At 53.7% G+C, this 25061-nt stretch overlaps 4 protein-coding genes across 5 annotated transcripts; all 4 read right to left on the bottom strand.

Moving 5' to 3' along the window:
* Nucleotides 1-276: 276 nt before the first annotated feature.
* Nucleotides 277-1529, bottom strand: SOCS1 (suppressor of cytokine signaling 1). Its single transcript, XM_012453236.2, has one exon. It carries the CDS (start codon nucleotides 1334-1336, stop codon nucleotides 701-703), a length of 636 nt encoding a protein of 211 aa, XP_012308659.2. The 5' UTR covers nucleotides 1337-1529; the 3' UTR covers nucleotides 277-700.
* A 10947-nt stretch (nucleotides 1530-12476) lies between these two features.
* On the bottom strand, nucleotides 12477-12917 carry TNP2 (transition protein 2). Its single transcript, XM_064362748.1, has one exon. It carries the CDS (start codon nucleotides 12882-12884, stop codon nucleotides 12477-12479), a length of 408 nt encoding a protein of 135 aa, XP_064218818.1. The 5' UTR covers nucleotides 12885-12917.
* Nucleotides 12918-17082: 4165 nt separating this feature from the next.
* On the bottom strand, nucleotides 17083-17388 carry PRM3 (protamine 3). Its single transcript, XM_012453228.2, has one exon. It carries the CDS (start codon nucleotides 17386-17388, stop codon nucleotides 17083-17085), a length of 306 nt encoding a protein of 101 aa, XP_012308651.2.
* An 866-nt stretch (nucleotides 17389-18254) lies between these two features.
* PRM2 (protamine 2) lies at nucleotides 18255-18803 on the bottom strand. 2 transcript variants are annotated; one of them, XM_012453237.2, is made up of 2 exons: nucleotides 18530-18803; nucleotides 18255-18415 (listed from the first exon to the last, which is right to left on the bottom strand). In XM_012453237.2, the coding sequence occupies exons 1-2, from the start codon at nucleotides 18801-18803 to the stop codon at nucleotides 18255-18257; spliced, it is 435 nt and encodes a 144-aa protein (XP_012308660.2). The 2 variants fall into 2 exon arrangements, with proteins under 2 accessions (XP_012308660.2, XP_012308661.2); XM_012453238.2 differs by having other exon boundaries at nucleotides 18255-18364.
* Nucleotides 18804-25061: the final 6258 nt, after the last annotated feature.

The following is a 25061-nucleotide window of genomic DNA, read 5'->3' as shown; positions in this document are numbered from 1 at the left end:
TAAGTAAATATAAGCATGCAAAGCACAGAATTAGGGCTGGCACACACAAAGTGCTCAAATTCGAGCTGCTGCCTTACCAGACACACGCCAAAACTAGACCAACCGTTTCTCTCCCTGGAGAGCTGTGGGTTTAACTGTGAGGGGTGCCAAGCCACAGAGCAGGCCCGTACCCCACCTACAGCCCAGCAGGTCAGCCTTAGGGCCCTCTCTCCCCTGGACCTTTTCAGAACCAAGTTAAACTTTTGGTCAAAGCACACGCTCTAGAAACTTTTTTTAAAAAAAAAAACTTTCATAATAAAGTTTATTACATAAACTGGCTGTAAAAAATATAAAATAGGATTCTGCACAGCAGAAAAATAAAGCCAGAGACCCTCCCCCAACCCCTGGTTTGTGCAAAGATACTGGGTATATGTAAACATGAAGAGGTAGGAGGTGCGAGTTCAGGTCCTGGCCCCAGATACAGTTAAGTTAAGCTGCTACAACAACCAGGGGGACCCAGAGGGAGCACCAGGAGGAGGAGCACCCCCTCAAGAGGTGAGGAGGGGGTCTGCGGCCTCACCTCCAGCCGAGAGCAGGAGGTGCCTCACCCCTACCCCCTCTCCCTTCAACCCAGGCGGGGGAGGGCACCCACGTGGTCCCAGGCAAATAATAACAAAATAACAGGGCACCCCAGTTAATGCTCCGTGCACGGCGCGGCCGGTCAAATCTGAAAGGGGAAGGAGCTCAGGTAGTCGCGGAGAACCGGGTTGAGGGGGATGCGCGCCAGGTTCTCGCGGCCCACGGTGGCCACGATACGCTGGCGGCACAGCTCCTGCAGCGGCCGTACACGGCGCTGGCGCAGCGGGGCCCCCAGCATGCGGCGCGGCGCCGCCACGTAGTGCTCCAGCAGTTCGAAGAGGCAGTCGAAGCTCTCCCGGCTGCCGTCCAGGTGGAAGCGGCCGGCCTGGAAGTGCACGCGGATGCTCGTGGGACCCGAGGCCATCTTCACGCTGAGGGCGAAAAAGCAGTTCCGCTGGCGGCTGTCGCGCACCAGGAAGGTGCCCACGGGCTCCGCGCGCAGCCGCTCGTGCGCCCCGTGCACGCTCAGGGGCCCCCAGTAGAAGCCGCAGGCGTCGAGGAGCGCGCTAGCGCGCGTGATGCGCCGGTAATCGGCGTGTGAACGGAACGTGCGGAAGTGCGTGTCGCCGGGGACCGGGGCCGGGGCCGCCGGGCACGGGCGCGGGCGCGCGGGGGCCGCGGACGAGGAGGAGGAAGAGGAGGAAGGCTCTGGCCGCCGTCGAGGCTCTGCTGCTGTGGAGACTGCATTGTCGGCTGCCACCTGGTTGTGTGCTACCATCCTACAGGAGGGGCCAGCCGGAGGGGTGGGCCATAGCGTCCGAGGGTGCGCTGCGGGGGAGAGAAGGCGGTGAGTCGGGGCGCTGCGGGGTCGGGCAGGTGAGCGCCCGCGCGGCAACTCCGGAGGGCGGCGCTCCCGGCGGACCCGGCCCTAGGGGGCAAGCATGGAGCACCAAGTCCGCGCGGCTCCGTTCAGCCTCAGTGGGCACAGCTAGAAAACGGGCTCTGCATTCCGTGGAGCTCTTGCTGCCGGGTGGGGGCTCGGTGGAGGCGGAGTCCGGCCTCGGAGCACAACCGAGAGGGGGGCGTGGAGAGCAGCTGGCTCCGGCTACAGCCGTCAGGCCCCCGCTCGCCGCCCCGCGCCCGCCGCCTGCTGGCCAGGCCGGGATCAGCGCCCGGTCCGGGCGATTTGGGCTAGCGCCGGAGAAAGGCTGTGCTGCTGGAGACCCTCGGGCGGGGGGCGACCTGGGTGGGGACGCCGGGGGCCAGGGGCGTGGCGGCCGCGACCCCATTCTGCAGCCCCTGAGGCCCGCCGGACTCCCGGCTGCCGTGGACTCCCTTCCCTCCTCCCTCACGCCTCCACGCCCAGGGACCGGCTCACCTGGCGGCGGTGCGCGGGGCGCCGCGGGCGGGGCGGCGGGGGGCTCCGGGGGGCTCCGGGGCGGCTCTCGCGCATGCTCCGGGGCCTGGAGCCGTGCAGCTGCCACGGCCGCAGCTCACTCTGCTCGGCGCCCGCCCCTGCGCCAGTCTTTTATACCCGCGGGAGAGGGGCGGGCGAAGGCGGTAGGCCACGCCCCCTACCGGCCACGCCCCCAGCCCCACTTTCGGTTTCTCTTTCAGCGGTGGCGCCGGCGGGACCGCTCCGGCGCCTCTTCCCCTTCTCTTCGGGACCCTCCCGTGGAGCTCTCTGCCTGCCTGTTTGCACCTGTCCCAGCACCCGTCCCTCGAGGGGCTCTGGCTCCGCCCTGCACCTTCCGGCCACTTCTCGGACGCCCTCTTCGGACTTGGCGACCCGGCTTTTGCCCCGCTACCTTGGGTTCCATTTTCTGCCCCCAGGTCCTCTTGGGACGCGCCCTGACACACCCTCCTCTGCCCCAGATGTCTCCACACCCGCCGGGGACAGAGCCCTGTACTCTCCTCCCTTGCAGCCAGATCTGCCCTGGATCCCCCAGAAAGTGTCCCCAACCCTGAGCCCGACCCCACCCGTAGACCCCTTTCTAGCTCCTGCTCCATCCGCCGTCGACCCCCACAGTCGCTCGCCCGCCCTCCTGTTCCGAAGCCCCAGCCAGCCGCGGTCTCTGGTCTTGGCTCGTGCTTCCCGGGAAGCGGCGGTCTGACCACAGGCTTCAGAGGAACCCCTGACGGCGCGGGCGCCTCCACCCCGGCCCAGTTCCTCGGAAACTGGGCGGGGCCGGGCAAGGTCCCTGGTGGCTTGACTGCCCTCCCTGCGCTCCCACTACTCGACAGCGGAAGAAACTGAGGCCGGGGAGGGGCTGGTATTTGCAATGGCTTGCAGATTGGGAGCTCTGGACCAGGATTCTGCCCTCCCCGTCTTTATTTTGGGGAAAGGAGCAGCTGGGAGAGATCAAATTGGAGCCCAGTGGGAAAATGGTGCATTCTCAGAGTGATGATTCCCAAATCCTGCTTTCCTAGCTCTCCTCTCCCCAACCCCTACCTCGCAGATTTCCCCCTGCTGCTGCATCAAGCAATCTGCCCTTCGAAGACTGCCTTCCCACTACACACATGCCCAGGGCTTGGGATGGTGAGCAGTGGGTGGTCAGGGCTGTAATTTGCACACATGTTTGTGATTTAGTGATTCCGGCTGCCGTGCAAGGCCATGGATTATGTGCCTGGCTGCTCCGTGTATTTTTGAATGAAGGTATATGGGGAGCCACATAAAAGCTTGGCTAGGCTGGGGGCCTGGTGACTGGCCTCACGCTGGCACACACTGCCCTCTACAGACAGCTCTCAGGCGGCAGCCCAGACGGCTTCTCCCCTGGAAGCCCTGGTGCCTGGTCCTTCTTCATGCCTCCCTGGCCCTATGTTGCCTCCTTCCCCAGGCAGAGCCTAGGTCCTATGTTTCCTCCTGAGCACAGAGAGTGGCTCAGAACCAGGCCGGCTGAGCACCCCATCAGCGCCCTGAATCTGCGTGTGGCCAGGGCTGGTGGTGGTCATTGGTGTAAGTTGTGTGTGTGCAGGGGGTAGAGAGAAGATGCAGAGCCTTGCCTGCGCGAGGGGTCAGGTGTGTGGTCATTTGAGAGATGTCCACTGGACATCTGCTAGGGGCCACACTCTGCTGTGGGTGATGGATAAGATACAAGGAGACCCAGTTCCAACTCTTCACCTTTCTGTTCTTGTGACCTTAAGCATGTAATTAACCTTTCTGCCATGATTTCTTCATCTGTGAAATGGGGGAGGTTAATAATAGTACCTCTAGCAGGGTGCAGTAGTTCATGTTTATAATCCCAGTACTTGGGAGACCGAGACGGGAGGATGGCTTGAGCCCAGAAGTTTGAGACCAGCTTGGGAAACAAAGTAAGATCCAGTCTCTACACAAAAATCAGCCAGGCGTAGTGGCTTGCACCTGTAGTCCCAGCTGGCAGGAGGATGGCTTAAACAAGGAGGCCAATCACTGCACTCCAGCCTGGGCAACAGAGTAAGACCCTGTCTCTCTCTCTCTCTCTCCCTTTTTTTTCCCCCTGTATAGAAAAATCTTCTGCCAGAGACCCTGTCTCAAAAAGAAAAGAGCCAACAGTGCCTGCCTCCCAGGGTTGTGTGGGAATTCGATGATTACGGGTCAGGTGCGTAAAACAGCCGTTAGTGTACACTGAGCACTCAGTAGGTGTTTGCTGTTGTTCATTCAAGGGTCCCTGTGGGTGTGGCAGTGTGTTGGAGCCCACAAACACATGGCTTCAACCCCTGTGTCCATTTTTTAATAGAGATGGAGTCTTGCTCTGTTGCTCAGGCTGGAGTGCAGTCATAGGATCATAGCTAACTATAGCCTTGACCTCCTGGGCTCAAGAGATTCTCCCATCTCAGCTTCCTGAGTAGCTGAGACTACAGGCACCTGCCACCACACTTGACTAATTTTTTTAATATTTTATAGAGATGGGGTCTCACTATGCTGCCCAGGCAGGTCTCAAACTCCTGACCTCAAGTGACCCTCCTCCTCCCCACCCCTGGCCTCCCAAAGCCTTGCCTTGTATCTGTGTTAGAAGCCCTAGCCTGGGGACCACAGGTCAGGGAAGGCACAGCAAGGGAATAGGAAAGCGTCTCAGGGTACACTCAGCACACGTGGGTTCTCCTCACTGACACCAATGACAGACAGCTTTGGTTTCATTTTCTGAAGTCCTGTGTTCAAAATGAAACCAAATCCAGATGCCAAAGGAGAAAAAGAAATCTCCTGATTGACAAGCATCCGCCTTGTGGGCTGTTCTTCCTGGAGGGCTGGGTGCCAGGCTCACTGGAAACCAGGCATTGCTAAACCCTGAGGGGCTCAGACTGCTTGGCAGGGTGGGACCAGGCTCTGACTCCAGACTTGCATGACCTTGGGCAAGCGACCTGCCCTCTTGGGACCTCACTTGCCCCAATGGCAAAGTGAGCTCTGGACATCTCATACTTCACAAAGCAGCCAGACATACAGAGCCAAGGGCCAAATGCCAGGCATGGAGTCAGTGCTTGGCACAGTGACCTCTTGCCACAGGGCAGATGGACCAGCTGTTTGTCCACAGTTTGCTAAACCACAGCCAGATGTGTGGGAATGTTCTCCTCCCTACTTTGGCAGGTCCTCGTACCCCAGATGTGGGGGGCCCAGCCGGCATCTGGGGGAAGTCAAGATCCTGGTGGCTTGTGGCCCTCAGCTTTTCAGTTTCTTTTTCCAGCTTTGGTGGCACCTTGCTGGGAAAAGCAACTCCTGACCAGTATGTGTAATCATGAAACTGCCCTCTGCTCTGAAATTCCTCAGCCCTCCTTTTCCTCTAACCCATGTGTCAGCAGGGTTCCCATGGGATCCTGTGCCCCTGGGAGTCCTGAACAGTAGGGCTCACAGCGTGGATTCTGCTGACCGCTGGTCTGAATTTAAATCGGTCATTTCACAAGCATGTGACCTGGGGCCAGCTTCTTAGCTTCTCTGTGCCTCAGTTTTCACATTTGCAAGATGGGGTAATAACGTATCTATTTCACTTCTTCAGTATTTATTGAGCAGGTATTTATTTACTGAGTTCTTACTGTGTGCCAGGCACAGGAGACTCAGAGGTCTTCAAGCAGCCCCAGGGAGGCAGTGAATTCACACCATCGTTGCAGATCATACGTGGTGCCATGCGGGAAAGAAACAGAGAGAAAGGGATGACTGGTTATTTGTTGAGTGAGATAAGTAAGTTAGGGAAGACCTCTTGGACGTGGTGACATTAGCACTGGGGTCTTTCTACAAGTGGGATGAAGACCCCAGCTGGAGAGAGCAACCAGTGCAGAGGGCCTGTGGTGGAGGAGCTTGAAGATAGGAAAGGAGAGTTCGTATAGCGAGCCGGGGGTGGTGTAGGAGCGAGGCATAGGTGTTGGCGGGGTCTGATACATCCGGCAGGGCCTTTTGCCCTGAGTACCTGGGACAGCGTGAAGGCCCAGGAGGCACCATAGGACTGGGTGTGGAAAGAGCCCTCTAGCTCTTCAGCCATGCTGAGCTGTAGTAGTGGTGGCCTTGGGACACTTTCCCACAGTCCCGTGAATTGGAAATTGTGTGTTTCGCTTGATCAGATGAGGAGAGTCCAACTCGGGGAGCTGGTGGAACTTGGTGAAGGTGTTTCAGGGAGCCCTCGGAGTTGGCGGAATCTGGCCTGAAGTCCTCTGTCGGGAGAGGTTGCTTCGATGTATGTGGTAGATCCCTTCTGCTCTCACCGCAGGAGCTCCGTGTGTCTCAGTGGCGGATAGAGGGGTGTGAGCTCAGGGCACCCAAGTCCACATAGCCAGGGAGCTCTGGCCTGAGCCGGTGGCTGGACTCCAAAGGGGCACCAGTCCTGGGAGACTTGGTGGGACTCTTCCAGCAGGCGCAGGTGAAAGAGAGATGAAGTCAGCCGTTACTTGAAGTAGTCAGTAGTAACTGACTTTCAGAAAGCAGTCACGATTTTTATGTTAACAGCTGTAAAATAGGAGGGGCAGGAAAGTAGAATTCTGGGAATGCTGGTAGAGGAGTCCAGACACACCTGCTTCCAGTCCCAGCTCCCCTCCCCATCAACTGTGTGGCTTCAGGCAAGTTGATTTGATCCAGTGGCCCAGACAACTGTCACAAAGCTGAGGCCGGGAAGCACAGTGCCCATTCTACAGTAAATCCCTTGGGCTCTTGTTCGCAGTCTATTGACTTCCACTTTTGCACGGTATTCTAACAAGCCTCACCAGTTTCCACCCAACCTACTCCTAATTTGTCACTTTCCATAAGTGACAAATTAGGTCTCAGCAGCTGACAGCAAGGACCAGTCGCAGTGACATAGTAGGGAAGGAACTTGCAGAAGCTGTGAAACTACACACAAGAGCCAGCCCACAGCAGGCTGGGGACATTAGAGTGCGGGCAGGAGGGTTCCTCACGTCCGTAGCCCCTCACTGCAGTGATGCTGTTGAGAACGTCGGGTGTCACCATGAGAGGTGGAAGTGGGCCCAGTTCTCTCTGAGGAGGCGTCTGGTCTCAGGGCACACAGACCAGTAGCAGTCTCCACACATGCCACAATGTGGGAAGCCCAGTGTCTGCTGCCCACTTGGCAGCGCCCTAAGCAGGCTTAGGGAGAGGTGATCCTCAACTGAGTTGTAAAGAATGAGTGTCACTTGAGCTCAGGAGTTCAAGACCAGCCTGGGCAGCATGGCGAAACCCCATCTCTACAAAAATACAAAAAAAGTTATCTGGGCATGGTGGTCCCTGCTATTTGGGAGGCTGAAGTGGGAGGATCACTTGAGCCTGGGAGGCAGAGATGGCCGTAAGCTGAGATTGCACCACTGCCCTCCAGCCTGGGCTACAGAAGGAGACCCTGTGTCCAAAAAAAAAAAAAAAAAGGAGTGAGATCTCACCAAGGGAAGGGAGGAAGGGAGGGAGAGCATATTCCAGAATGTTTCCCCATGCCTCTGCCATTATCATGGTTTTTCCATTTGCCTATTTGATGATTTGGTAAGTGGTGCCTTCTCATTGTTGCTTTAATGCCTGCTCCTTTCATTTATTCAACAGCTGTTTACTGCACTCCTAATATGTGCCAGGCACTGTGCTAAGTCTTGGAGATGCAGCAGTGACTAGCATGGCCCCCTCAGTCTTCTTTACAAAGTGTGAGATGCACCTGAGACTCAAAGAGGTTAAGGAAGGGGCCTGGGGTCACCCAGCAAGGGAATGGGGGAGCTGGGATTTGAAGCTGGGTCTGTGTGGCTACAGGGTTTGAGATATTTTTCCTCTTAAATCATAGCTCACATCGGCATCTCCACCCAGGGTCTGCCCTCTCCTCTGACCGCTTCGTTCCCCTTGGTGATCCCTCAGGCCTGCAGGAGTGACAGCCCTCCAGGTAACCCCAGGCAGGCCAGGCTATACCTCATTGTTCTCCAAACCTCACCTCACCCCAAGTAGCCCACTGAAATGAAATCTCTGAGTATCAAGATAGATCATCTTCAGAACCCACATACTCTCTTGCTGGCTGAATTTATTGCCTGTCTCCATTTCCTGAATTTGGGTCTCCAGCAGGCCTGCCCCCAACCTACTGCCACCCACCCTAAGTGAAAGAATGAATCTGTGGTTGGATTTTTTGCCTGTCATCATCGTGCATCTGACTGTGTGAGGGTGGCATGTGCTGTGAGTGCTCGCTTGCATGTGTGTTTCCTGTGGGAAGGGCTAGGGGAGGTGACCGAGAGCCTGCGTGCATGTGTCGGGGTGTGTGTGTGTATTTGGGGTCCATGTGTGAATGTGGGTCTCAGTGTCTGAGTGGGTTTGCACAGCTGTTTTTTTGAATATGTGGCCAGGAGTTTGAGGCTGTGATGAGCTGTGATCATATATGTGACTATCTGAATTTGTGCCACTTTCGTCTCAGTGTTGGTTTCAGGGAAATGTGGAGTTAAGGATAACACCATAAGCCACACACATGACCCAGTCCATTGGCTTATAATAAAAGATCTGCCTTCAGTCATCATATCATAAAAGGAAACAGGTTAGGAAGCCCGGAGGTCCTTTGGTGAGTGGGGCTCAAAGTCCACGACCTTATGTCTAACCCTGTCTCCACTTCCTCTTTCAAAATGTGTTCCTAAACTTTTTTGCACCGATGTGTCAGTGACTATCATGGCTTAATGTGGCCTTAAATTTTCAGTTGGGAGCCCGGAAGTTTGGGGCAAGACATGAATCTCTTATCTCAGACCTGCCTACCAGGAGTCCTTGACCAAGTTATTTCACCTATGAGTCTCAGCTTCTTCATCTGTACAGTGGGAGCAATAAACCATCTGACGTCTAGTCGGTGCTCAGTAAATGTGATTCCCAAGCCTGCTTAGGTCCTTCCCCACACCCTCTCCCAATAGAAACAACCTGGAACATTTCCCTGCTGTGAGGGGAGGATAAAGGAGCCCAAGGAAAGGAGATTGACAGTGGCGTAGAGTGGCATTGATGGGATGGGCCAGGCCCTCTGTTGGAAGCTTGCAGGTGTATTGTCTCAGTGAACCCCCGCAGGGACAGGAGGCACCGTTAGCCTCCCATTTTACAGAAGAGACCAGGATGCAGAGGGGAGACCTGAGTTGCTCAAGGCCACACAGCTGAGATCTGAAAGAGGAACTTCCATGGCACGCCACTGCCTAGGACGGGCTCAGCAAAGCTCGGAGTCCTGCAAGGCCTTCCCCAAGACATCTGGGTCCGTTTCCCTCCACTGCAGACACCCCACCACCACTCATTTCTACTCCTGCCCCACCTCCCTGCACCTGTTCACTCGTTCCTTCAGCCCAAATGCCAAATGCAACACAAAAGGAAACAAAGTGACCCTTTGTCTGGCGCTGTGCCGGGCAAGTTCCCACACATCAGGCTGCTGGGTCCCCGCCCCCGGCCATGTCTCATTTATGACCCCCTTTGACAGAGGAGGTGAGTGAGGCTCAGAGTGGTCTAGTCCTAGCACCCCCAGCTAGGAGAGCAAGAATCAGGGCAAACTTGAGGCTGGTGGGTATAAAGGTCAGAAGCCACTTTACACAAGATGCTAACCATTCCCCAGTCCTTTGGTCTGGCAGCCAGGGTTCCTTCATGAAAATCTGCCTGGTACTTTTTATGCCATATTAATAGCAGAGGCTCACTGAGTGCCAAGCGCTGAGCCCAGATACTGTGTCACGACACGTGGCACATTGACCTCTCCCAGCCCCATAGCAACGGTGCCCATTTTGCAGATGAGGGCAGGTTTTCCTAAGATTCATGTCCATAGCTGTCTCCACGTCTACTTGGAAGCAGGGTTCTGTGCGGTTCACCCTTATCTCCCCTCCTGGGTCTTCTCCCAAAGCCCACACAAGCGGGTGCTCAGTAAATGTTTATGGAAGAGGAATGAGGAAGGTTTTCCCATTGTCTTGGGAAATCTCTCTGCTAGACCAGGCTGCCATTCTGCCAATTGCTGTACCTGTCCCATCCCCTGCAGTCCAGTCTCCACACAGCAGCCAGTGCCATTTTGAAAACACACACCAGGCTTGGCGCAGTGGTTTACGCCTGTAATCCTAACACTTTGGGAGGCCAAGGCGGGTGGGTCACTTAAGCGGGAGTTTGAGACCAGCCTGATCAACATGGTGAAACCTCATCTCTACTACAAAAAAAATACAAAAATTAGGGGATTGGGGCAAAGGAGAGGGACAGCATTTGGACAAATACCTAATGCATGCAGGGCTAAAAGCCTAGATGATGGGTTTTTGCAGCAAACCACCATGGCACATGTATACCTATGTAACAAACCTGCACATTCTGCACATGTATCCCAGAACTTAAAATGAAATAAAAATTTTAAAAAGCAATGACAGAATGCCTGCACAGTGAGGAAAAAAAAACACAAAAATTAGCTAGGCATTGTAGCGGGTACCTGTAATCCCAGCTACTTGGAAGGCTGAGGCAGGAGAATTGCTTGAACTTGGGAGGCAGAGGTTGCAATGAGCCAAAATTGCATCACCACCCTCCAGCCTGGGCGACAGAGAGAGACTGTCTCAAAAAAAAAAAAAAAAAAAAGTTAGGCATTGTGGTGCATGTCATGGTACTTGGGAACCCGAGACAGGAGGATGACTTGAGCCTGGGAGATCAGGGCTACAGTGAGCCATGATTGTACCACAACCCTAGCCTGGATGACAGAATGAGATGGTCTCAAAAAAAAAGCACACACCAGACTCTATCAACTCACCCTTGAGACCCTCCCCTGACTTCTCACACCAAGAATAATGTCCAAGCTCCTTCCTGCTGAACTTGGTCCAACCCCAGCATGGTCTGGCCCCTGCCTGGTGCCCCCAGCTTGTGTCTCAGCACCTGCAGATTCTATGCCAGCTCCTCTGGAACACAATTTCTAACCCAGCCTCATTCCCTCACTGGGACATGACATCTGCTTCCTTGATACAGCTCATTCTGACAAGTCTTGTGTGTTTGGACTGTAAGCTCCATGAGGGCAGGGCCTTGTGTGTTCTCTCGTTCTGTTCCCAGAGCCCAGCACAGCACCTGAATGGACTTTGGTCCTTTAGTAAAAGTTTGTTGAAATGGCAGCTTTGAGGAACGTTGAGGTTGGTACTATTTTACAGAATCAACAAGTGAGGCTCAGAGATGGATCACAGTCCAAGGTCACACAACAAGTACGAAAGATGAGCCAGGATTCAAACTCAGGATGCTCTGGACTGCAGAACGCACGTTCTGAACCCCTCTTCCTGTCTCCTGTTGTGTTCTGTGGATCACATGAATAGGTGTGGACCTGTGCACATCTTGTGTGTCCACATATGTAGGCACCCATGTGTGAGCATATAGGGCAAAAGATGTGTTATTCAGGCAGTGTTGCCCATCCACTCTGCAGGCTTCTTGGCATCCCATCCCCATTTGTTTCTGTCCCTTTGCAGGCCCCCAAAACATGTAACTTCTTTATTAGTGAAATCAAAATGACTACTCAGGGATAGTCTTGCAGAGTACAAGCTTTAATTAGTGTCGCATAGAAATCACCATAGTGACATGTTCCTGCAAGAAGATGGACTTCATCCTAGCATTCTATGCGTGATAGCGTTGCTCATTTGGGTGAACACGCAGGGACGAGCCAAGGAGTGCCGTCTCATTCGTTGGATTTCTGTCCTAAGGGATTAATAGTGAGAAAGGAACCTTTAATAGCTGAGCACTTCATGAAATCACTGACCTTTACGTCTTACAACTAATTTGTGATTGAATATGGGACGGAGATAGAGTTTAGACTGCCGTCAGTGTCCTTTTGACCTATGTGAATCTATCCATCCATCCATTTATCCCTTCCGTTTGTCATCCATCCATTCATTAGTTCACCCATTCTATTCATTTATTCAACATTTCTTTCCCATTCTATCCCATTAGTCTAGACATCTGTTCTTCCATCTATCAGTTCATTCAATTACTTCATTCAAATAAATATATCAATTCATCATCCCTCCATCTATCTAGAAATCTGAGCCATCATCCACCTACCTAGCCGACCATTATTTAACCAATCAAACCAACCCATCAAAACTAACTGTATTCAACCATTTCATCTACCAACCATATTCTTCCAGTTAATCATCTACCTAACAAACCAATGACTAGCCAGCTGGTGCATTAATCCATTTATTCATCCATCCAGCTAATCACATCCAACCTTCCTGCCATTCAACCAATGCATTCTTCCAACTATCCTTTCTATTATTTGTTACTTACCCGCCCACTCATCCACCCAACCTCTCAACCCCATTCATGCTTCCATCTAGCTAATCTGCTGACTGTCCAACCTTCCATCCTTCCAATCAACCCATCCAGTTTATTCAAAGTCTGTCAGTGTCGATACATTTAACTGGCCAACTGCCATTGTTTCTCTTCTCCCTCTTCATCCTTGTCTGTGGTTCCTCTGTGACCTGGCTGCATCCTTCCCCTCACTGCTCCAGGGTCTGCTCCCTGTCATCCGTGGGCTCTGTGACCCTTCCACACCTCCTTAAAGGGTACCTGAGCTCCGCTTCTTGGTTTTGTACACCTTCCGGATCCTCTTGGCCATTTTTCTCTTGTTCATCTTGCCTTCCAAGTTCTTTCTTCTCTTGGGGCAGCTGCTGTAAAGGATGGTGGGCCGCGTGGGAGAGTGCTGGGAGTTTGTGGTCTTTTTGTGTTGCTTTGGTGGTGGGCTGGGGCTGGGACTCTGGTTCTGGCGGCCGGATGAGCTGTGGGCACCAGGTGGGCTGTGGTGGGTGGTCGGGCTCCGGCGGGAGCTCCGGCTCCGGCTGCAGTGCTGGCTGCAGGTCTGGCAGTGGCGGCTGCAGGTGCACGGGCTGCAGGTGGGGCTTTGGGGCCAAGAGTTGCTATGGGGCTGGGCATGGGTGATGGGAAGGCTGTGAGTCTTGGTGTCCATAGGAGGCCACGATTGGAGGGGCAGGGCCTCCTCTTCCTCCTCTCCCAGCAGGCCTAGATTTACAGAGGCCCTGGCATCCCCTGGTTATATAGTTGGGGCTGAGTATGATGGCACAGGCTACAGGGGTGTGACAGATGTGGCCCAGCAAGACAAAGCCCCCTACTCCTTACCCTCACCCCCAGGGTGGGGCAGTGCTTAGGGGTACCCTGGGGCAGTCCCAGCTGCTGGTTCAGGGTGGGAGCCCTTGGGTCAGATTGAGCTTTCTTTGTCTGCATCCCAGATCTGCTTTTTCCACATGGTCAGCCCTGGGGATTCGCCTGAACAAATCTCAGTTTCCCCATCTCTGCAGAACAGAGACAGTAATTGTACTCACCTCATACGGACATTAGAAGAATTTTTAATAAAGGAGAGAGTTTATGTCAAGCAGTTAGCCCAGGCCCAGCCCACAATAAGAGCTCAGTAAACATCACTGACCAGCATCATCAGATCTTTTTCTTAACCCCCTCAGCAGCTTGGGCGCCAGGGGTGCAGCCCTGACCCTGGTGACAGCAGCCGAATGGTGGGCAGTTGGTAAGATAGATGATTAGTGCCCGGATGATGGGCAGGTGCTGAATTGATCAGATGACTTGATGGATGGGTGAAAGATGAGTAACCACATGGATCAAGGGGTGGTTCTGGGGCCCTCCTGGCAAGCCCGCCTCCCCAGCCAGATGGAAAGTCGGGAGATTCTGAGCCAGGTTCAAATCCCAGTTTGCACTGATGTCCAACCTTGGGTAGGCCATTGTGGTTTCTGAGGCTTAGTTGCCTTATGTGACAAAGAGGTGTCTTTCCTTCTTTCATTGTATTCTTGTGAGCCTGAGATGCCTGTCAAGCTATAGCAGGCCCTTGGAAACCCGTCTTTTTCCTTCAGTTCCTGCCTCTTGATTCTCCTCCCCTCCCTGCTAACGAAGGCTTGCTGTTCAGTCTGAATCATGCCTTCCCTGCTCAGACACCCCAGCAACTGGAGAAGAAAGCCCAGACTTATGTTTGAACACCAGGCCATTTGATCTTCTACTCTTTAGGTGTCCCTTCAGAGCCCTCCACCCCTCCCCGCCTTGGCCGATGCGTTTGCGCTTGGCCCTAGGCCTGTACTTCCCCACTGGTCCCTGCATGGAACACCATCTGCCTCTGTCTCCCCTCCCCCAGCAGGCCCCAGCCCAAGGCAACTTCTCACTTTGCCCATGTGCAGCTTTGCCTCTTGCTGTAAGGATTTGCGATCATCTGCTTTTATGGAAGTTTTTTTTCTTTTTCTTTTTTTCAAGACAGAGTCTTGCTGTGTTGCCCAGGCTAGAGTGCAGTGGCATGATTACAGCTCACTGCAGCCTCCTAGATTCAGACGATCCTCCCACCTCAGCCTCCTGAGTAGCTATGACTATAGGTGCATGCCACCACACTTGTCTAACTTTTTTGAATTTTTTTTTTTTTTTGTGAAAATGGGGTCTTACTTTGTTGCCCAGGTGGGTCTTGAACTCATGAGCTCAAGATATCCTCCTGCTTTGGCCTCCCAAAGTGCTGGGACTACAGGCATGAGCCACCATGCCCGGCCTTTGCAGTTTATTTCTTAATAAACGTGAAATTTCTCACAGCGAGAACTGCTTTCATTTACTGAATGCTTTCTACATGGCCGGGCCCTGGGCCTCACCTTCTCCAGGCAGCTTTGTCCTCAAGCCTTAAAGTGACTCTTTGTAGTGGACTGAATGGCGGCCCCCGAAAATCTATGTCCACTTTGTAACTCCTAGAACCTATCAATGTGATATTATTTGGAAAAGGGGGTCTTTGCAGATGTATTTAATCTGAGAATCTGGAGATAAGCATGTTGGCTTAGCTGGTGGGCCCTAAATCCAAATCCAAATGTCCTTACGAGGGACAGAAGAATTGTCACTTAGGGAGAAGAGGAAATCGTGTGAAGGTGGAGACGAGCTTGGAGTTCTGTTTTTTTTTTTTTTTTGGAACAAAGTCTCACTCTGTTGCGCAGGCTGGAGTACAGTGGCACAATCTTGGCTTACTGCAACCTCTGCCTCCCGGGTTCAAGTGATTCTCCTGCCTCAGCTTCCCGAGTAGCTGGGATTACAGGTACATACCACCATGTCCAGCTAATTTTTGTATTTTTAGTAGAGATGGGGTTTCACCATGTTGGCCAGGCTGGTCTTGAACTCCTGACCTCGTGAGTTGACCACCTCGGTCTCCCAAAGTGCTGAGATTATAGGCATGAGCCTCCTCACCCGGCTGACAAGCTTGGAGTTCTATGAACTAGAGAAGGCAAGGAAGGATTCTTTGCTAAGGCCTCTGGAGGGAGGTCAGCCCAGCTGGTGCCTGGCCTCCAGACTTCTGGCCTTCAGGACTGCAGAGAACACATTCCTATTGTTTTTAGCCACCAAGGTTGTGGTAATTTGGTATGGCAGCCCCAGGAAACTGACACACCCCGTGAGGTAGCTACAATGATTACATTTAGCAAAGAGGGAACAGGCTCAGAGAGGTGGAGGAGCCAGCCCAGAGTCCCCCAGCTGCTCAGGGGCAGAGCCAGTCATATTCAGGTCTGGCTGCCTCTGGAGGTCACTAAGGGGTTCTTAGAGATTAGAGAGGCACCTACAGCAGGGTTCTCCGGGCCTTGCTGTGGGTGGGCTCAGCAGGTCCAGTAGTGGGCTGTGTGGGTCTCTGGACCCCTCTTCCCATGACCTCCTGCTCCTCCACTGCCGACGCCCCACTTCCCCTCCTTCGAGCAGAGCGTGGAGATCTCGGCCTGCCATCAATGGGCCTCTCCTCCACACACCTTTCCAGCCCTCCCAGGGAGGGCCAACCTCTCCCAGCAGCAGGTGTGCGGCACGTCACATACCTGCCCCCGCCCCCATGACCGTGAACTCTCTTCCAGGATAGCAGGGACTGTGTTTCATTAGTACCAGTGCCCCTGGTGGCTAGTACCGTGCCAGGCGCAAGACAGGGGCTCAGCTCACGCTTCCTAAGCAAATGAATGGGCGGGTGGACCTTGGGCCTTGGACAGAAGAACAAAGCTGGCCAAACGAGTCTTTTGTGGGGCTGGGAGTGGTGGAGTAGCGAGGCCTCCCCTTCCCTCCAGCCTACCCTCGGCCATTGCAAGGCAGAGCAGTGGCCTCACCTCGGGGTAGCCCAAGGCCCCTTCCTACCCTCACACACAGCCCCCAGAGAAACCGAGGCTTCCCTGAAAATTTCCCACCCCCCAGCCCCACTGCCACGGCACCAGCTAGGTTCCCCTCGGGGGCAGGTGGCTGGTGCCTGGAGGACTGTGAGGGAATGGGGTGGCGATCACATTTGTCACTTCTTTTGGATGGAAGGGGTCAGGGAGGAGCCAGGGCCATGGTGGGCAGAAGACATCTTCCGAAGCTTCTCATGGAAGGCGCACTGAGCCCAGAGCCAGAGGACGGGGCCTGGGTTCTGTGTGTGCACCCAGTCACCTCCCTGGACCTCCTTTGCCTGCTGCTCTCATGGGGCCCTGTCTCTGCCCCCAGGGCTAGACCCCTTGAAGAAGGCAGGAGTGAGCTTCCAGGTAGGGGTGCAGATGGTCGCCAGCAGCATAGACTGGCAGCGGAAGAGTTCGAGGCTGACTATGACCCCAGCAACAATCCCTGTTCTAGCTCAGCACTGGTGGTGCCAGGCCTGGTCCCACCCAGTTCTTGAGCTAATTCTCCTGATCAGCTGACCCATGAGTAGCTATTAGCTTCCCCCAAATGCTGGCAGGGGCAGGCTGAGGTCCAAAGACACACAGTGACTTGCTCAGGGGCACGCAGCTAGCAGAAAAGAAGTTTGAACCCAAGTCTGCTGAACTCCCAAGCCAATGTTCTTAAAAGTCTGTCCATGGTTGGGGGGCACAGTGGGATGAAGACAGTTATCCTGTCCTAGAGACGGGAAGATTTGGCTGAGATGATTCCCCCTCCCAAAGCCCCTGAACCTCTGGCTGGGGCTTGGAAACAAGGTCACCGAGCCCGGCTCTTCAGCGTTCCTCCACGTGCACCCACACATGCCCACACCCACACGCTCACACACTCACACACATGTGCACACGTGGTACCAGGAGGGAGGGGGTGAGGGGACACCAGAGACAGGGAGGATTCCTCAGAGACTTTTTACTGACTCCTCTCTGAATACTTTGGTAGGAGCAGCGGTGGGCGCCCCTTCCTGGCTGTCGTCATGGGCAGGAGTGCGTCTGCTTGGGCTCGGGGCTCTGCTTGGCCTTGGCACTGTCCTCATCCTCTTTCTGCCGCTCCGGCTCCATCAGCAGCAGCTTGCCCTTGACCGGCAGCTCCTCTTCTTCCTCGTCTTCTCTTTCCTCTTTCTCGTCTTCCTCGCTCTCTGATGACAGGGAGTTGTCCTGACTCACGCAGGCCACGAACTTCTTCATGGAGGATTCGTGGCCACGGCCATGGCTTGTGCTGTGGCCAGTGCTATGGCCCGGGCTGTGGCCTGTGCTGAGCTTGGCACAGTGGGAACCCATGGTCTACGTTGCCTGTCTCTGTGGACTGGGAGGCGAGGTAGTTGGTGGAGGGGCTGTGAGTGGGGGCAGGATGCTGACATCACAAAGGGGCTCCTGGAGCCCACCCCAACTTGGGAACCTGAGTCTGAGCCAACAGCTGACTTGGACCTCAGCCACCAGCAGCTGCCAGCCCCTACAGGGCAGGTCTGCAAGGCAGAGTGTTGGGGCCAGCGCCGACACCATAGTCCTCATTTGCCCTGGAGAAAGTTTCCCTTGTAGCTGAGATGGCAGTTAGGGATTGAATTTCTAGAAGTGTGGGGGTGGGGGGCACACACAGACTCCTCCTTACATTCCAGAAAGAGTCAGCCAGAGAGAGCTGTCTGTTGTTTCTTGACTGCTGACCCTTCGGAATAAATCACCAAGCTGTGTGCATTCTGTAAGCTTTACCTTCATAAAACTCAGGAACCCTTAGAACTCTTCCTTCCAGGACCCGAAAGTGTGAAATCTTGAAAAGCAACGACTTCTAAGCTTTTTTTGTTTGTTTAAGGCATAGGCACAGGCCAGAAGCATGGAATAATGTGGCCTTTGACAGCATGGAAAGATGCACGATGGACAGGACAGCATCACCCCCAGGCACAGTAACCCTCTCCTAAGCACCCTAAGAGCGTCAGAGCTCCCACCCTACCCGCCCTGGAAGAAGGGCTGCAGAGCTTATCCACCCTGGGCAAGAGGAAAGCCAGGTTTATGCAGTTTGTGCAAAGGATACCCCAATAGGCCAGCGAGTATCTTGTCAAGCTTTATTGGGCAGGTGACTGGCACATCTCACTCAGATCTTGTGAGCTTCTCAGCAGCAATTCAGGGCTTGAGCATTTGATGTACGGGTGTTGCTATGGCCTCACTTGGTGTTTCTTGGCAGGTGACTTTTTCTTAACTTCCAGCAGGGGGGTGAGGGGCCCAGGAAGCTTAGTTCCTTCTGCATCTTCTCCTCCTCCTGGATCTGCAGCCTTTTGGGAAAGAATGATCTGGTTGAGGGGGGCACCTAGGGACTCTGGGTGGGGACGGGGGTCAGGGAGCTGAAGCCTCTGCCAGGTGGGGTGGGTCCCAGCCTCCCTCTTGTGCCTGGGGTGGTCAGGGGCATGCAGGGTGGGGGGCACAGACAGACCTCTGCGAGGCCTCCTCCGGGATCGGCAGCAGCGTTTTCTGCGCCTTCCGCAGGAGGGACGCCGTCTACTGTGGATCCGGTTCAACCTCTTGCGAGAGCAGCTCCTGCGCCTATAGCGATAGCAGCCTCGCTGGGTCCTCCCGTAGACCTCGGCGTCTTCTGGGCTCAGCCCCTGCTCTTCTTGGCCATTGCATCCTTGCTCCTGCCTGTTCACCAGCTGCCTGTGCTCCTCGTATAGGCGTTCGCTCGGGCTCCTCCCGTGGTATCGGACCATGGTGTTGGGAGATCCGGTGGCTCCTGGACTGAGGCTGCAGTGGGCCCTGGGGTTGGGGAGGAGGGCTGAAGCCTGTCCACCTGCCCTTGCTGTTAGTGTTGGTCTGGTCTGTGAGGCTCCCCGGGAGCTTGTATATAAAGGGGGGCCCCATTATGACTCGGTGGCCCCGCCCCATCCCCACCCTTCCCAGCCTCCTCTGTGAGGGCAGCACGGGCTGGGGGTCACAGCTAGCAGGACTCTGGCACCCAAGCTGCAGGGCTAGAAGGGCGAGAGACCCCCTTGCCTTGCCTGTAAAGTATGTCCCCTGTCTCTTGTAGCGGGTGCGACCATAGAGATGGCAGGTGTTTTATAGTCTAATCCAAGCCCTCATTGCCCCAAGCCGGTGGGAATGCACATTGTCACTTGGAAGTGTCCTCACCTCTTCAGTGTTGTGCCGTGTTCCACCATGTGGAAGGGACTTCCATGCTTGGCTCTGCACGCAGCTTACTGTTGAGATGGCGACAGTAGCAAACAATTCCCTAGTAGCTCCTTTGTGCCAAGCATTGATTCATTTATTTCCCATACATTCACTCATTTTGTCTCTCTCTCTCTCTCTTTTTTTTTTTTTGAGACAGTATCTGTCACCCAGGCTGGAGTGCAGTGGCACAATCATGGCTCACTGCAGCCTCTACCCCCTGGGCTCAGATGATCCTCCCGCCTCAGCCTCCTGAGCAGCTGGGACTATAGGTGTGTGCTGCCACTCCCTGCTAATTGTTGTATTTTTTGTAGAGATAGGGTCTCACCATGTTGCCCTGGCTGGTCTCAAACTCCTGGCCTCAAGTGAGCCTCCCATGTTGGCTTCCCAGAGTGCTGGGATTAGAGGTGTGAGCCGCCACCCTTGGGCATTCCTCACTCGTACAGTCCCCATTTTCTGTGGGACAAACAGGCATGAAGAGGTTGAGTTGCTCAAGGCCACTCTGCTGAGAAGCACAGGCTGGGCCAGCATTCAGACAGGGACAGCCTGGCTTTAGTCGTACCCTTGGCTCTCTGCCTACGCCCCGCCGAGGGGATGCTCCCCTCTCCTCCTCTCAAATACGCATCTTCTCTCCTCCCGCTCAGCCTTGCCAGGGCTTCTCATTGAACTTTGATGATGCCATTAAAGTCCAGGATCAAAATCACAGAAACTGCAAAACCAGTTTCCCTTTCATGGAGGGCAGGGAGAATGTGGGAATGTGGCAGACCGACAAAATTAAGGACGTGAAGATGCAGAGATCATCCCGGATGATTTTGGTTGGCCCAGTGCATTCACAAGGACCCTTAGAAGAGAGAAGACGGAGGCAGGAGGCTCACAGGAAGAGAAATTGGAAGAAGCCATGCTGCTGTCTTTGAAGATGGAGGGAGAGGCTATGAGCTATAGGGTCCAGCCCTATAGGGCTCTGTGAGCGGCATTAGGAAACAAAGTCAGAGGGCTTAATCAGATCCTTGCAGGAGGTGATGGGTGATATTGCCATGCCTGCGGTGTTTCTGTGCTGCCTCTCTTTGGGGATAAGAAGGTCCTTCAGGGTGGCCCTCAAGCTCCCTGAGGTCATGTGTTAAAAATATGAATGCTAGGGCCTTACCCTACATCCTGCTAAGTCAAATCTCCATGGCCAGAGCTTGCTGATGAAAATAGGAAGGAGCTGGTGTGATGGCTCACACCTGTAATCCCAGCACTTTGAGAGGCCAAGGTGGGAGGATCACTTGAGCCCAGGAGTTTGAGACCAGCCTGGGCAACATAGTGACACCTCGTCTCTACAAAAAAAATTAGAAAAATTAGCCAGGCATGGTGGTGCATGTCTGTGGTCCCAGCTACTCAGGAGGCCAGGAGGCTGAAGTAGGGGAATCACTTGAGCCAAGGAGGTTGAGGCTGCAGTGAACTGTGTTTGCATCACTGCACCCTAGCCTGAGTGACAGAGAGAGACCCTGTCTCAAAAAAAAAAAAAAAAAGTGATGTGTGCAGAATGCTAGACACACAGTTGGTGGCCCATAAACAAATGTCATACTGTGACATTTCTGAGGTGCTTGGTGCGCCCCGTCACTTCAGGGAACTGGGTCTCAGAGCCTCTGGTCCCTGCTGAAGTGCTCTGGGTGTTGCTCTACCATCATGAAATGACTGTGAGCCAGGGTCTGTGTCAAGGAATCAGAGAGGGTGGGCTTTCTTAGGCTGTGAGTGAGCCGAGCAGACCAGTGCCCGCTAGGATTTCTTGTGTCTGGGTGGCTGCCTCACTTCTCATCCTTCCCCACATCTCACTGGCGTCTTAAACTCTCTTGCCTTGGAAAGTGTATCACACACAACTTGAATGGGGACTTAGGTTCGACCAGACGGACACGTTAACCTTTGTTTCCTCAAGTGGACATAACATTGTGAAACCTCCCGCAAAGAGTAAAGAAACCAGTGGTTAACAAAATGTTTGGGTTTGCAGGATGGTAGATAAGAAATTCCTTAATGGCACTTGATTAAATGTAAAAAGTTCAGCTGCCTGTATGTGTTATCACTGTAGCCATTGGGGATGAAAACTTCTGGCCGGGAACGAGGAATAAACAGTTCTGTGACTGGCTTAATCTATTTAACTTGTAAACTAAGAGTTCATTTGTTGAATGGAAATTTCAGCTTTGGGCTAAAATAAACCCCAGGTGGGCAGCTAGGGGACAGGTCAGATAAGGGGAGCTGAATTCCAGCTGGTCAATGTTTAACTGGAACCCCTGGAACCCCCGGGATGGAGGGAACCCAGATTTGTAGCATTTGCTAATTTCTGTAAATTTCCGTCGTCCATTTCAAGCTGCCAAGATGAAGTCACTGAGCAGAGTGAGGAAATGTACATAGCGGGTCCTCAAACTTGACTCGGTTGCCGCAACCCCACTGGGTAGGGATCTGTGAAGAGGGGGTTTGGGAGGCAGGTTCTGGTTGTGACTGGGGGAGGCAGGTTTTGATTGTGACTTGAGGCAGGTTTTGGTTGTGACTTGTTGGTACTACTAAGAGTTTGGAACAAAACCCAGTGTGACAACCGTTACTCTCTCATGTCCCCCCCACCCACATCCTTCCCCGTCGCATGCCCAGGCCCTCTCTCCCTCTGCTCATCCTGAGCCCTCCTCCCCACTGAGCCTCCCTCTCAAGGACAAGGAGACAAGAGTGGGATGACTTTGCAACATTTATTGACAGGCGACATTGTTCCTTAGCAGGCTCCTGTTTTTCATTGCATGCTGGCATTTTCAAGATGTGGCGAGAGGGTCTTGAAGTCTGGCAAAATTGTCAGGCAGGAGTTTGGTGGACTTGCCATTTTGTGCAATTATGTGCGATTAGTTTCTTCTACACCGCGGCTTATACCTGCGGCGGCCGCACCCTGGTGAGACCAAAAAAGGTGGTGAGAGGAAGCTTGGGCCCCCAGAGGCCCCAGCCCCAGCCCATCCTCAGCTGGGCTCACTTACTCCTGGCTGTCCGTCTCCGGCAACTCCGCCTCCTTGGTGTGCGACATCTTCGTTTTTGGCGGTCGCGTCTGCTCCGGCTCTGGCTACGGCTACGGCAGCATCTGTGCCTGGCCATGGTGCAGGATGGGCTTGGCCTGGACGCACAGAGCAGGGCACCACCTTGGCTGAGCCAGCCAACCTGTGAGCAGGTGGAACTCCGTGGGCTGTGAGTCAGGGGCTGGCCCTGCGGCCTCTTATAGACGCGGGGGGGGCCCTTGGGCATTGTGAGGGCAAAAGGGCTGGGACCTCACAGACCATGGCCAGGCGGCCTGCATCATGTCCATATATGGGCATGTGAGGGGCGGGCGGGGCCCTGGGCGAGGGGGCTGCCTATGTCACAGCCAGGGAGACACACTCCTCTATGGGAGCAATCATCTAGTTATTCAATTAACAAAATATTACTGTCCATATTTTGGCCTATTGCATGCCAGATTTTGGTCTAGGCCCTGGTATATAGTGATAAAAAAGACAGACATGCCCTTTCCTAGTAGACTTTTATTATTATTTTATTTATTTATTTTTTTGAGACAGAGTCTCGCTTTGTCACCCACACTGGAGTGCAGTGGCACAATCTTGGCTCACTGCAACCTCTGCCTCCTGACTTTAAGCAGTTCTCCAGCCTCAGCCCCCCAAGTAGCTGGGACTATAGGTGCACACCACCACACCCAGCCAATTGTTTTTTTTAGTAGAGATGGGGTTTCACCCTGTTGGACAGGCTTGGTCTTGAACTGCTGACCTCAAATGATCTGCCCACCTCGGCCACCCAGAGTGCTGGGATTACAGGCATGAGCCACCATGCCTGGCTACTATTATTATTATTTTTTTGTAGGGATGGGATCTCTCTATGTTGCCCAGGCTGGTTGCAAACTCCTGGCCTCAAGCAAACCTCTTGGCTCTGACTCCCAAAGCACTGGGATACAGGTGTGAGCCGCCATACCCTTCCCCTAATAGACTTTATCATCTAACTATAGAAGGCATGAATGAAATCGCCCCAAAGAATAATTGCAGTAGTGGTAAATGCTGAGAAAGAGACACCTCAGGTTCCTGAGGACATGTGCTGGAGAGCCTGACCTCAGGGGAGGCCCTAGGGAGAACCCCAAAGGGGTGCTTGTGAAGTGAGCCCTAAAGGGTGCCAGAGTAAGAGGAGGGAGGAGCACCTGGGAAGAAGGAGCTAGTCTTGCAAATGTCCTGAGGCAGCGCAGGGTGTGCGGTTCTGTTTCTATGGAGGGCCTGGCATTAGGGGGGTACGTGGAGACAGAAACTGATCGGGGTGACCAGGGTGGTTGGAACAGGGAGCAGCTGTGCCATGGTTGCAGGGCTTCCTTCTGGGCTGATGCTTTGGAACTTGGCAGAGGCAGTGGTTACACAACATTGTAACTGTACTAAATGCCACTGAATTACACACTTCGTTTATTTATGAATGAATGAATGACAGGGTCTCGCTCTGTTGCCCAGGCTGGAGTGCAGTGGTACAACCTTGGCTCACTGCAATGTGAGCCTTCTGCTTCAAGTGATTCTTCTGCCTCAGCCTCCCGAGTAGCTGGGATTACAGGCATGTGCCACCATGCCGAGCTAATTTTTGTATTTTTAGTAGAGACGGGGTTTCACCACATTAGTCAGGCTGGTCTTGAACTCCTGACCTCAAGAGGTCCTCTTGCCTCGGCCTCACAAAGTGCTGGGATTACAGGCATGAGCCACCATGCCTGGCCTTGAATTACACACTTTAAATGATGAGTTTTATCTTACGTGACTTTCAGCTTTTTGCAAAAGCACACTGCCCATTGGGGTAAAGCAGAGCTCCTAGAAAGGAGAAGGGGCTGGTGGATACCAGGTAAACTGTTAGTACTCTCTGCCCCAAAGGGGATGGAGCCCACCCCCTCCCCCATCAAGGTGGGAATCCATGAATTTGAAAATAAAGTCTACTCTGTTTCTAAGATGAATACACTAGCACATAGTAGGTTAGCAGTAATTTTTCACTGATTGACTTGGGTCTAGATTGATGTAAAATTGTTACTCCCAATCCTCTAACACTTGATACTTTTTTTTTTAGTTGGAGTTTCACTCTTGTTGCCCAGGCTGGAGTGCAATGGCACCATCTTGGCTCACTGCAACCTCTGTCTCCTGGGTTCAAGTGATTCTCCTGCCTCAGCCTCCTGAGTAGCTGGGATTACAGGCATGCGCCACCTTACCTGGCTAATTTTCTATTTTTAGTGGAGACAGGGTTTCATCATGTTGGCCACTCTGATCTCAAGCTCCTGACCTCAAGCCATCTGCCCACCTCAGCCTCCCAAAATGCTGGCATTACAGACGTGAGCCGCCATACCCAGCCCAGGGTGGATGTCAATCTTTGACATCTCAGGTTTTTCCAAGACCTTGTGTGTTACCCTCTCTCTACGAAAGAGACAAAATTAGCTGGAATGGTGGCACTCTCCTGTAATCCCAGCTGCTCAGGAGGCTGAGGCGGGAGACTCACTTGCTGGGATTATAGGTGTGAGCCACCTTGTCCAGCCACAGAGATTAGTTCTAAGTTCTGGGAAGAGGATGTCCTGCCAGGCGGTAGGGACATTTGGCCTCATCTGGGGTCTTGACGCCTTCAGTGGCCATCTGAAACTTTGGGTTTGTTTGTCACTGCAGCTGGCTGTCACTCTAATACAGTACTTGCCACTCACTGATTTTGTGTTTATGATTTGTCTCCCCAAGTGGGATGAAAGTTTACTGAGAACAGGGACTTTCTTTTGTTCACTGTGACAATCCTAATACTGAGAATAACCTGAA

This window comes from Aotus nancymaae, unplaced genomic scaffold (genome assembly GCF_030222135.1).
Source record: "Aotus nancymaae isolate 86718 unplaced genomic scaffold, 86718_ANA_hifiasm-v0.15.2.pri h1tg000049l, whole genome shotgun sequence".
NCBI lineage: Eukaryota > Metazoa > Chordata > Mammalia > Primates > Aotidae > Aotus > Aotus nancymaae.
Note: the sequence above shows the minus strand (reverse complement) of the source record. Positions and strands in the feature narration are given on the sequence as shown.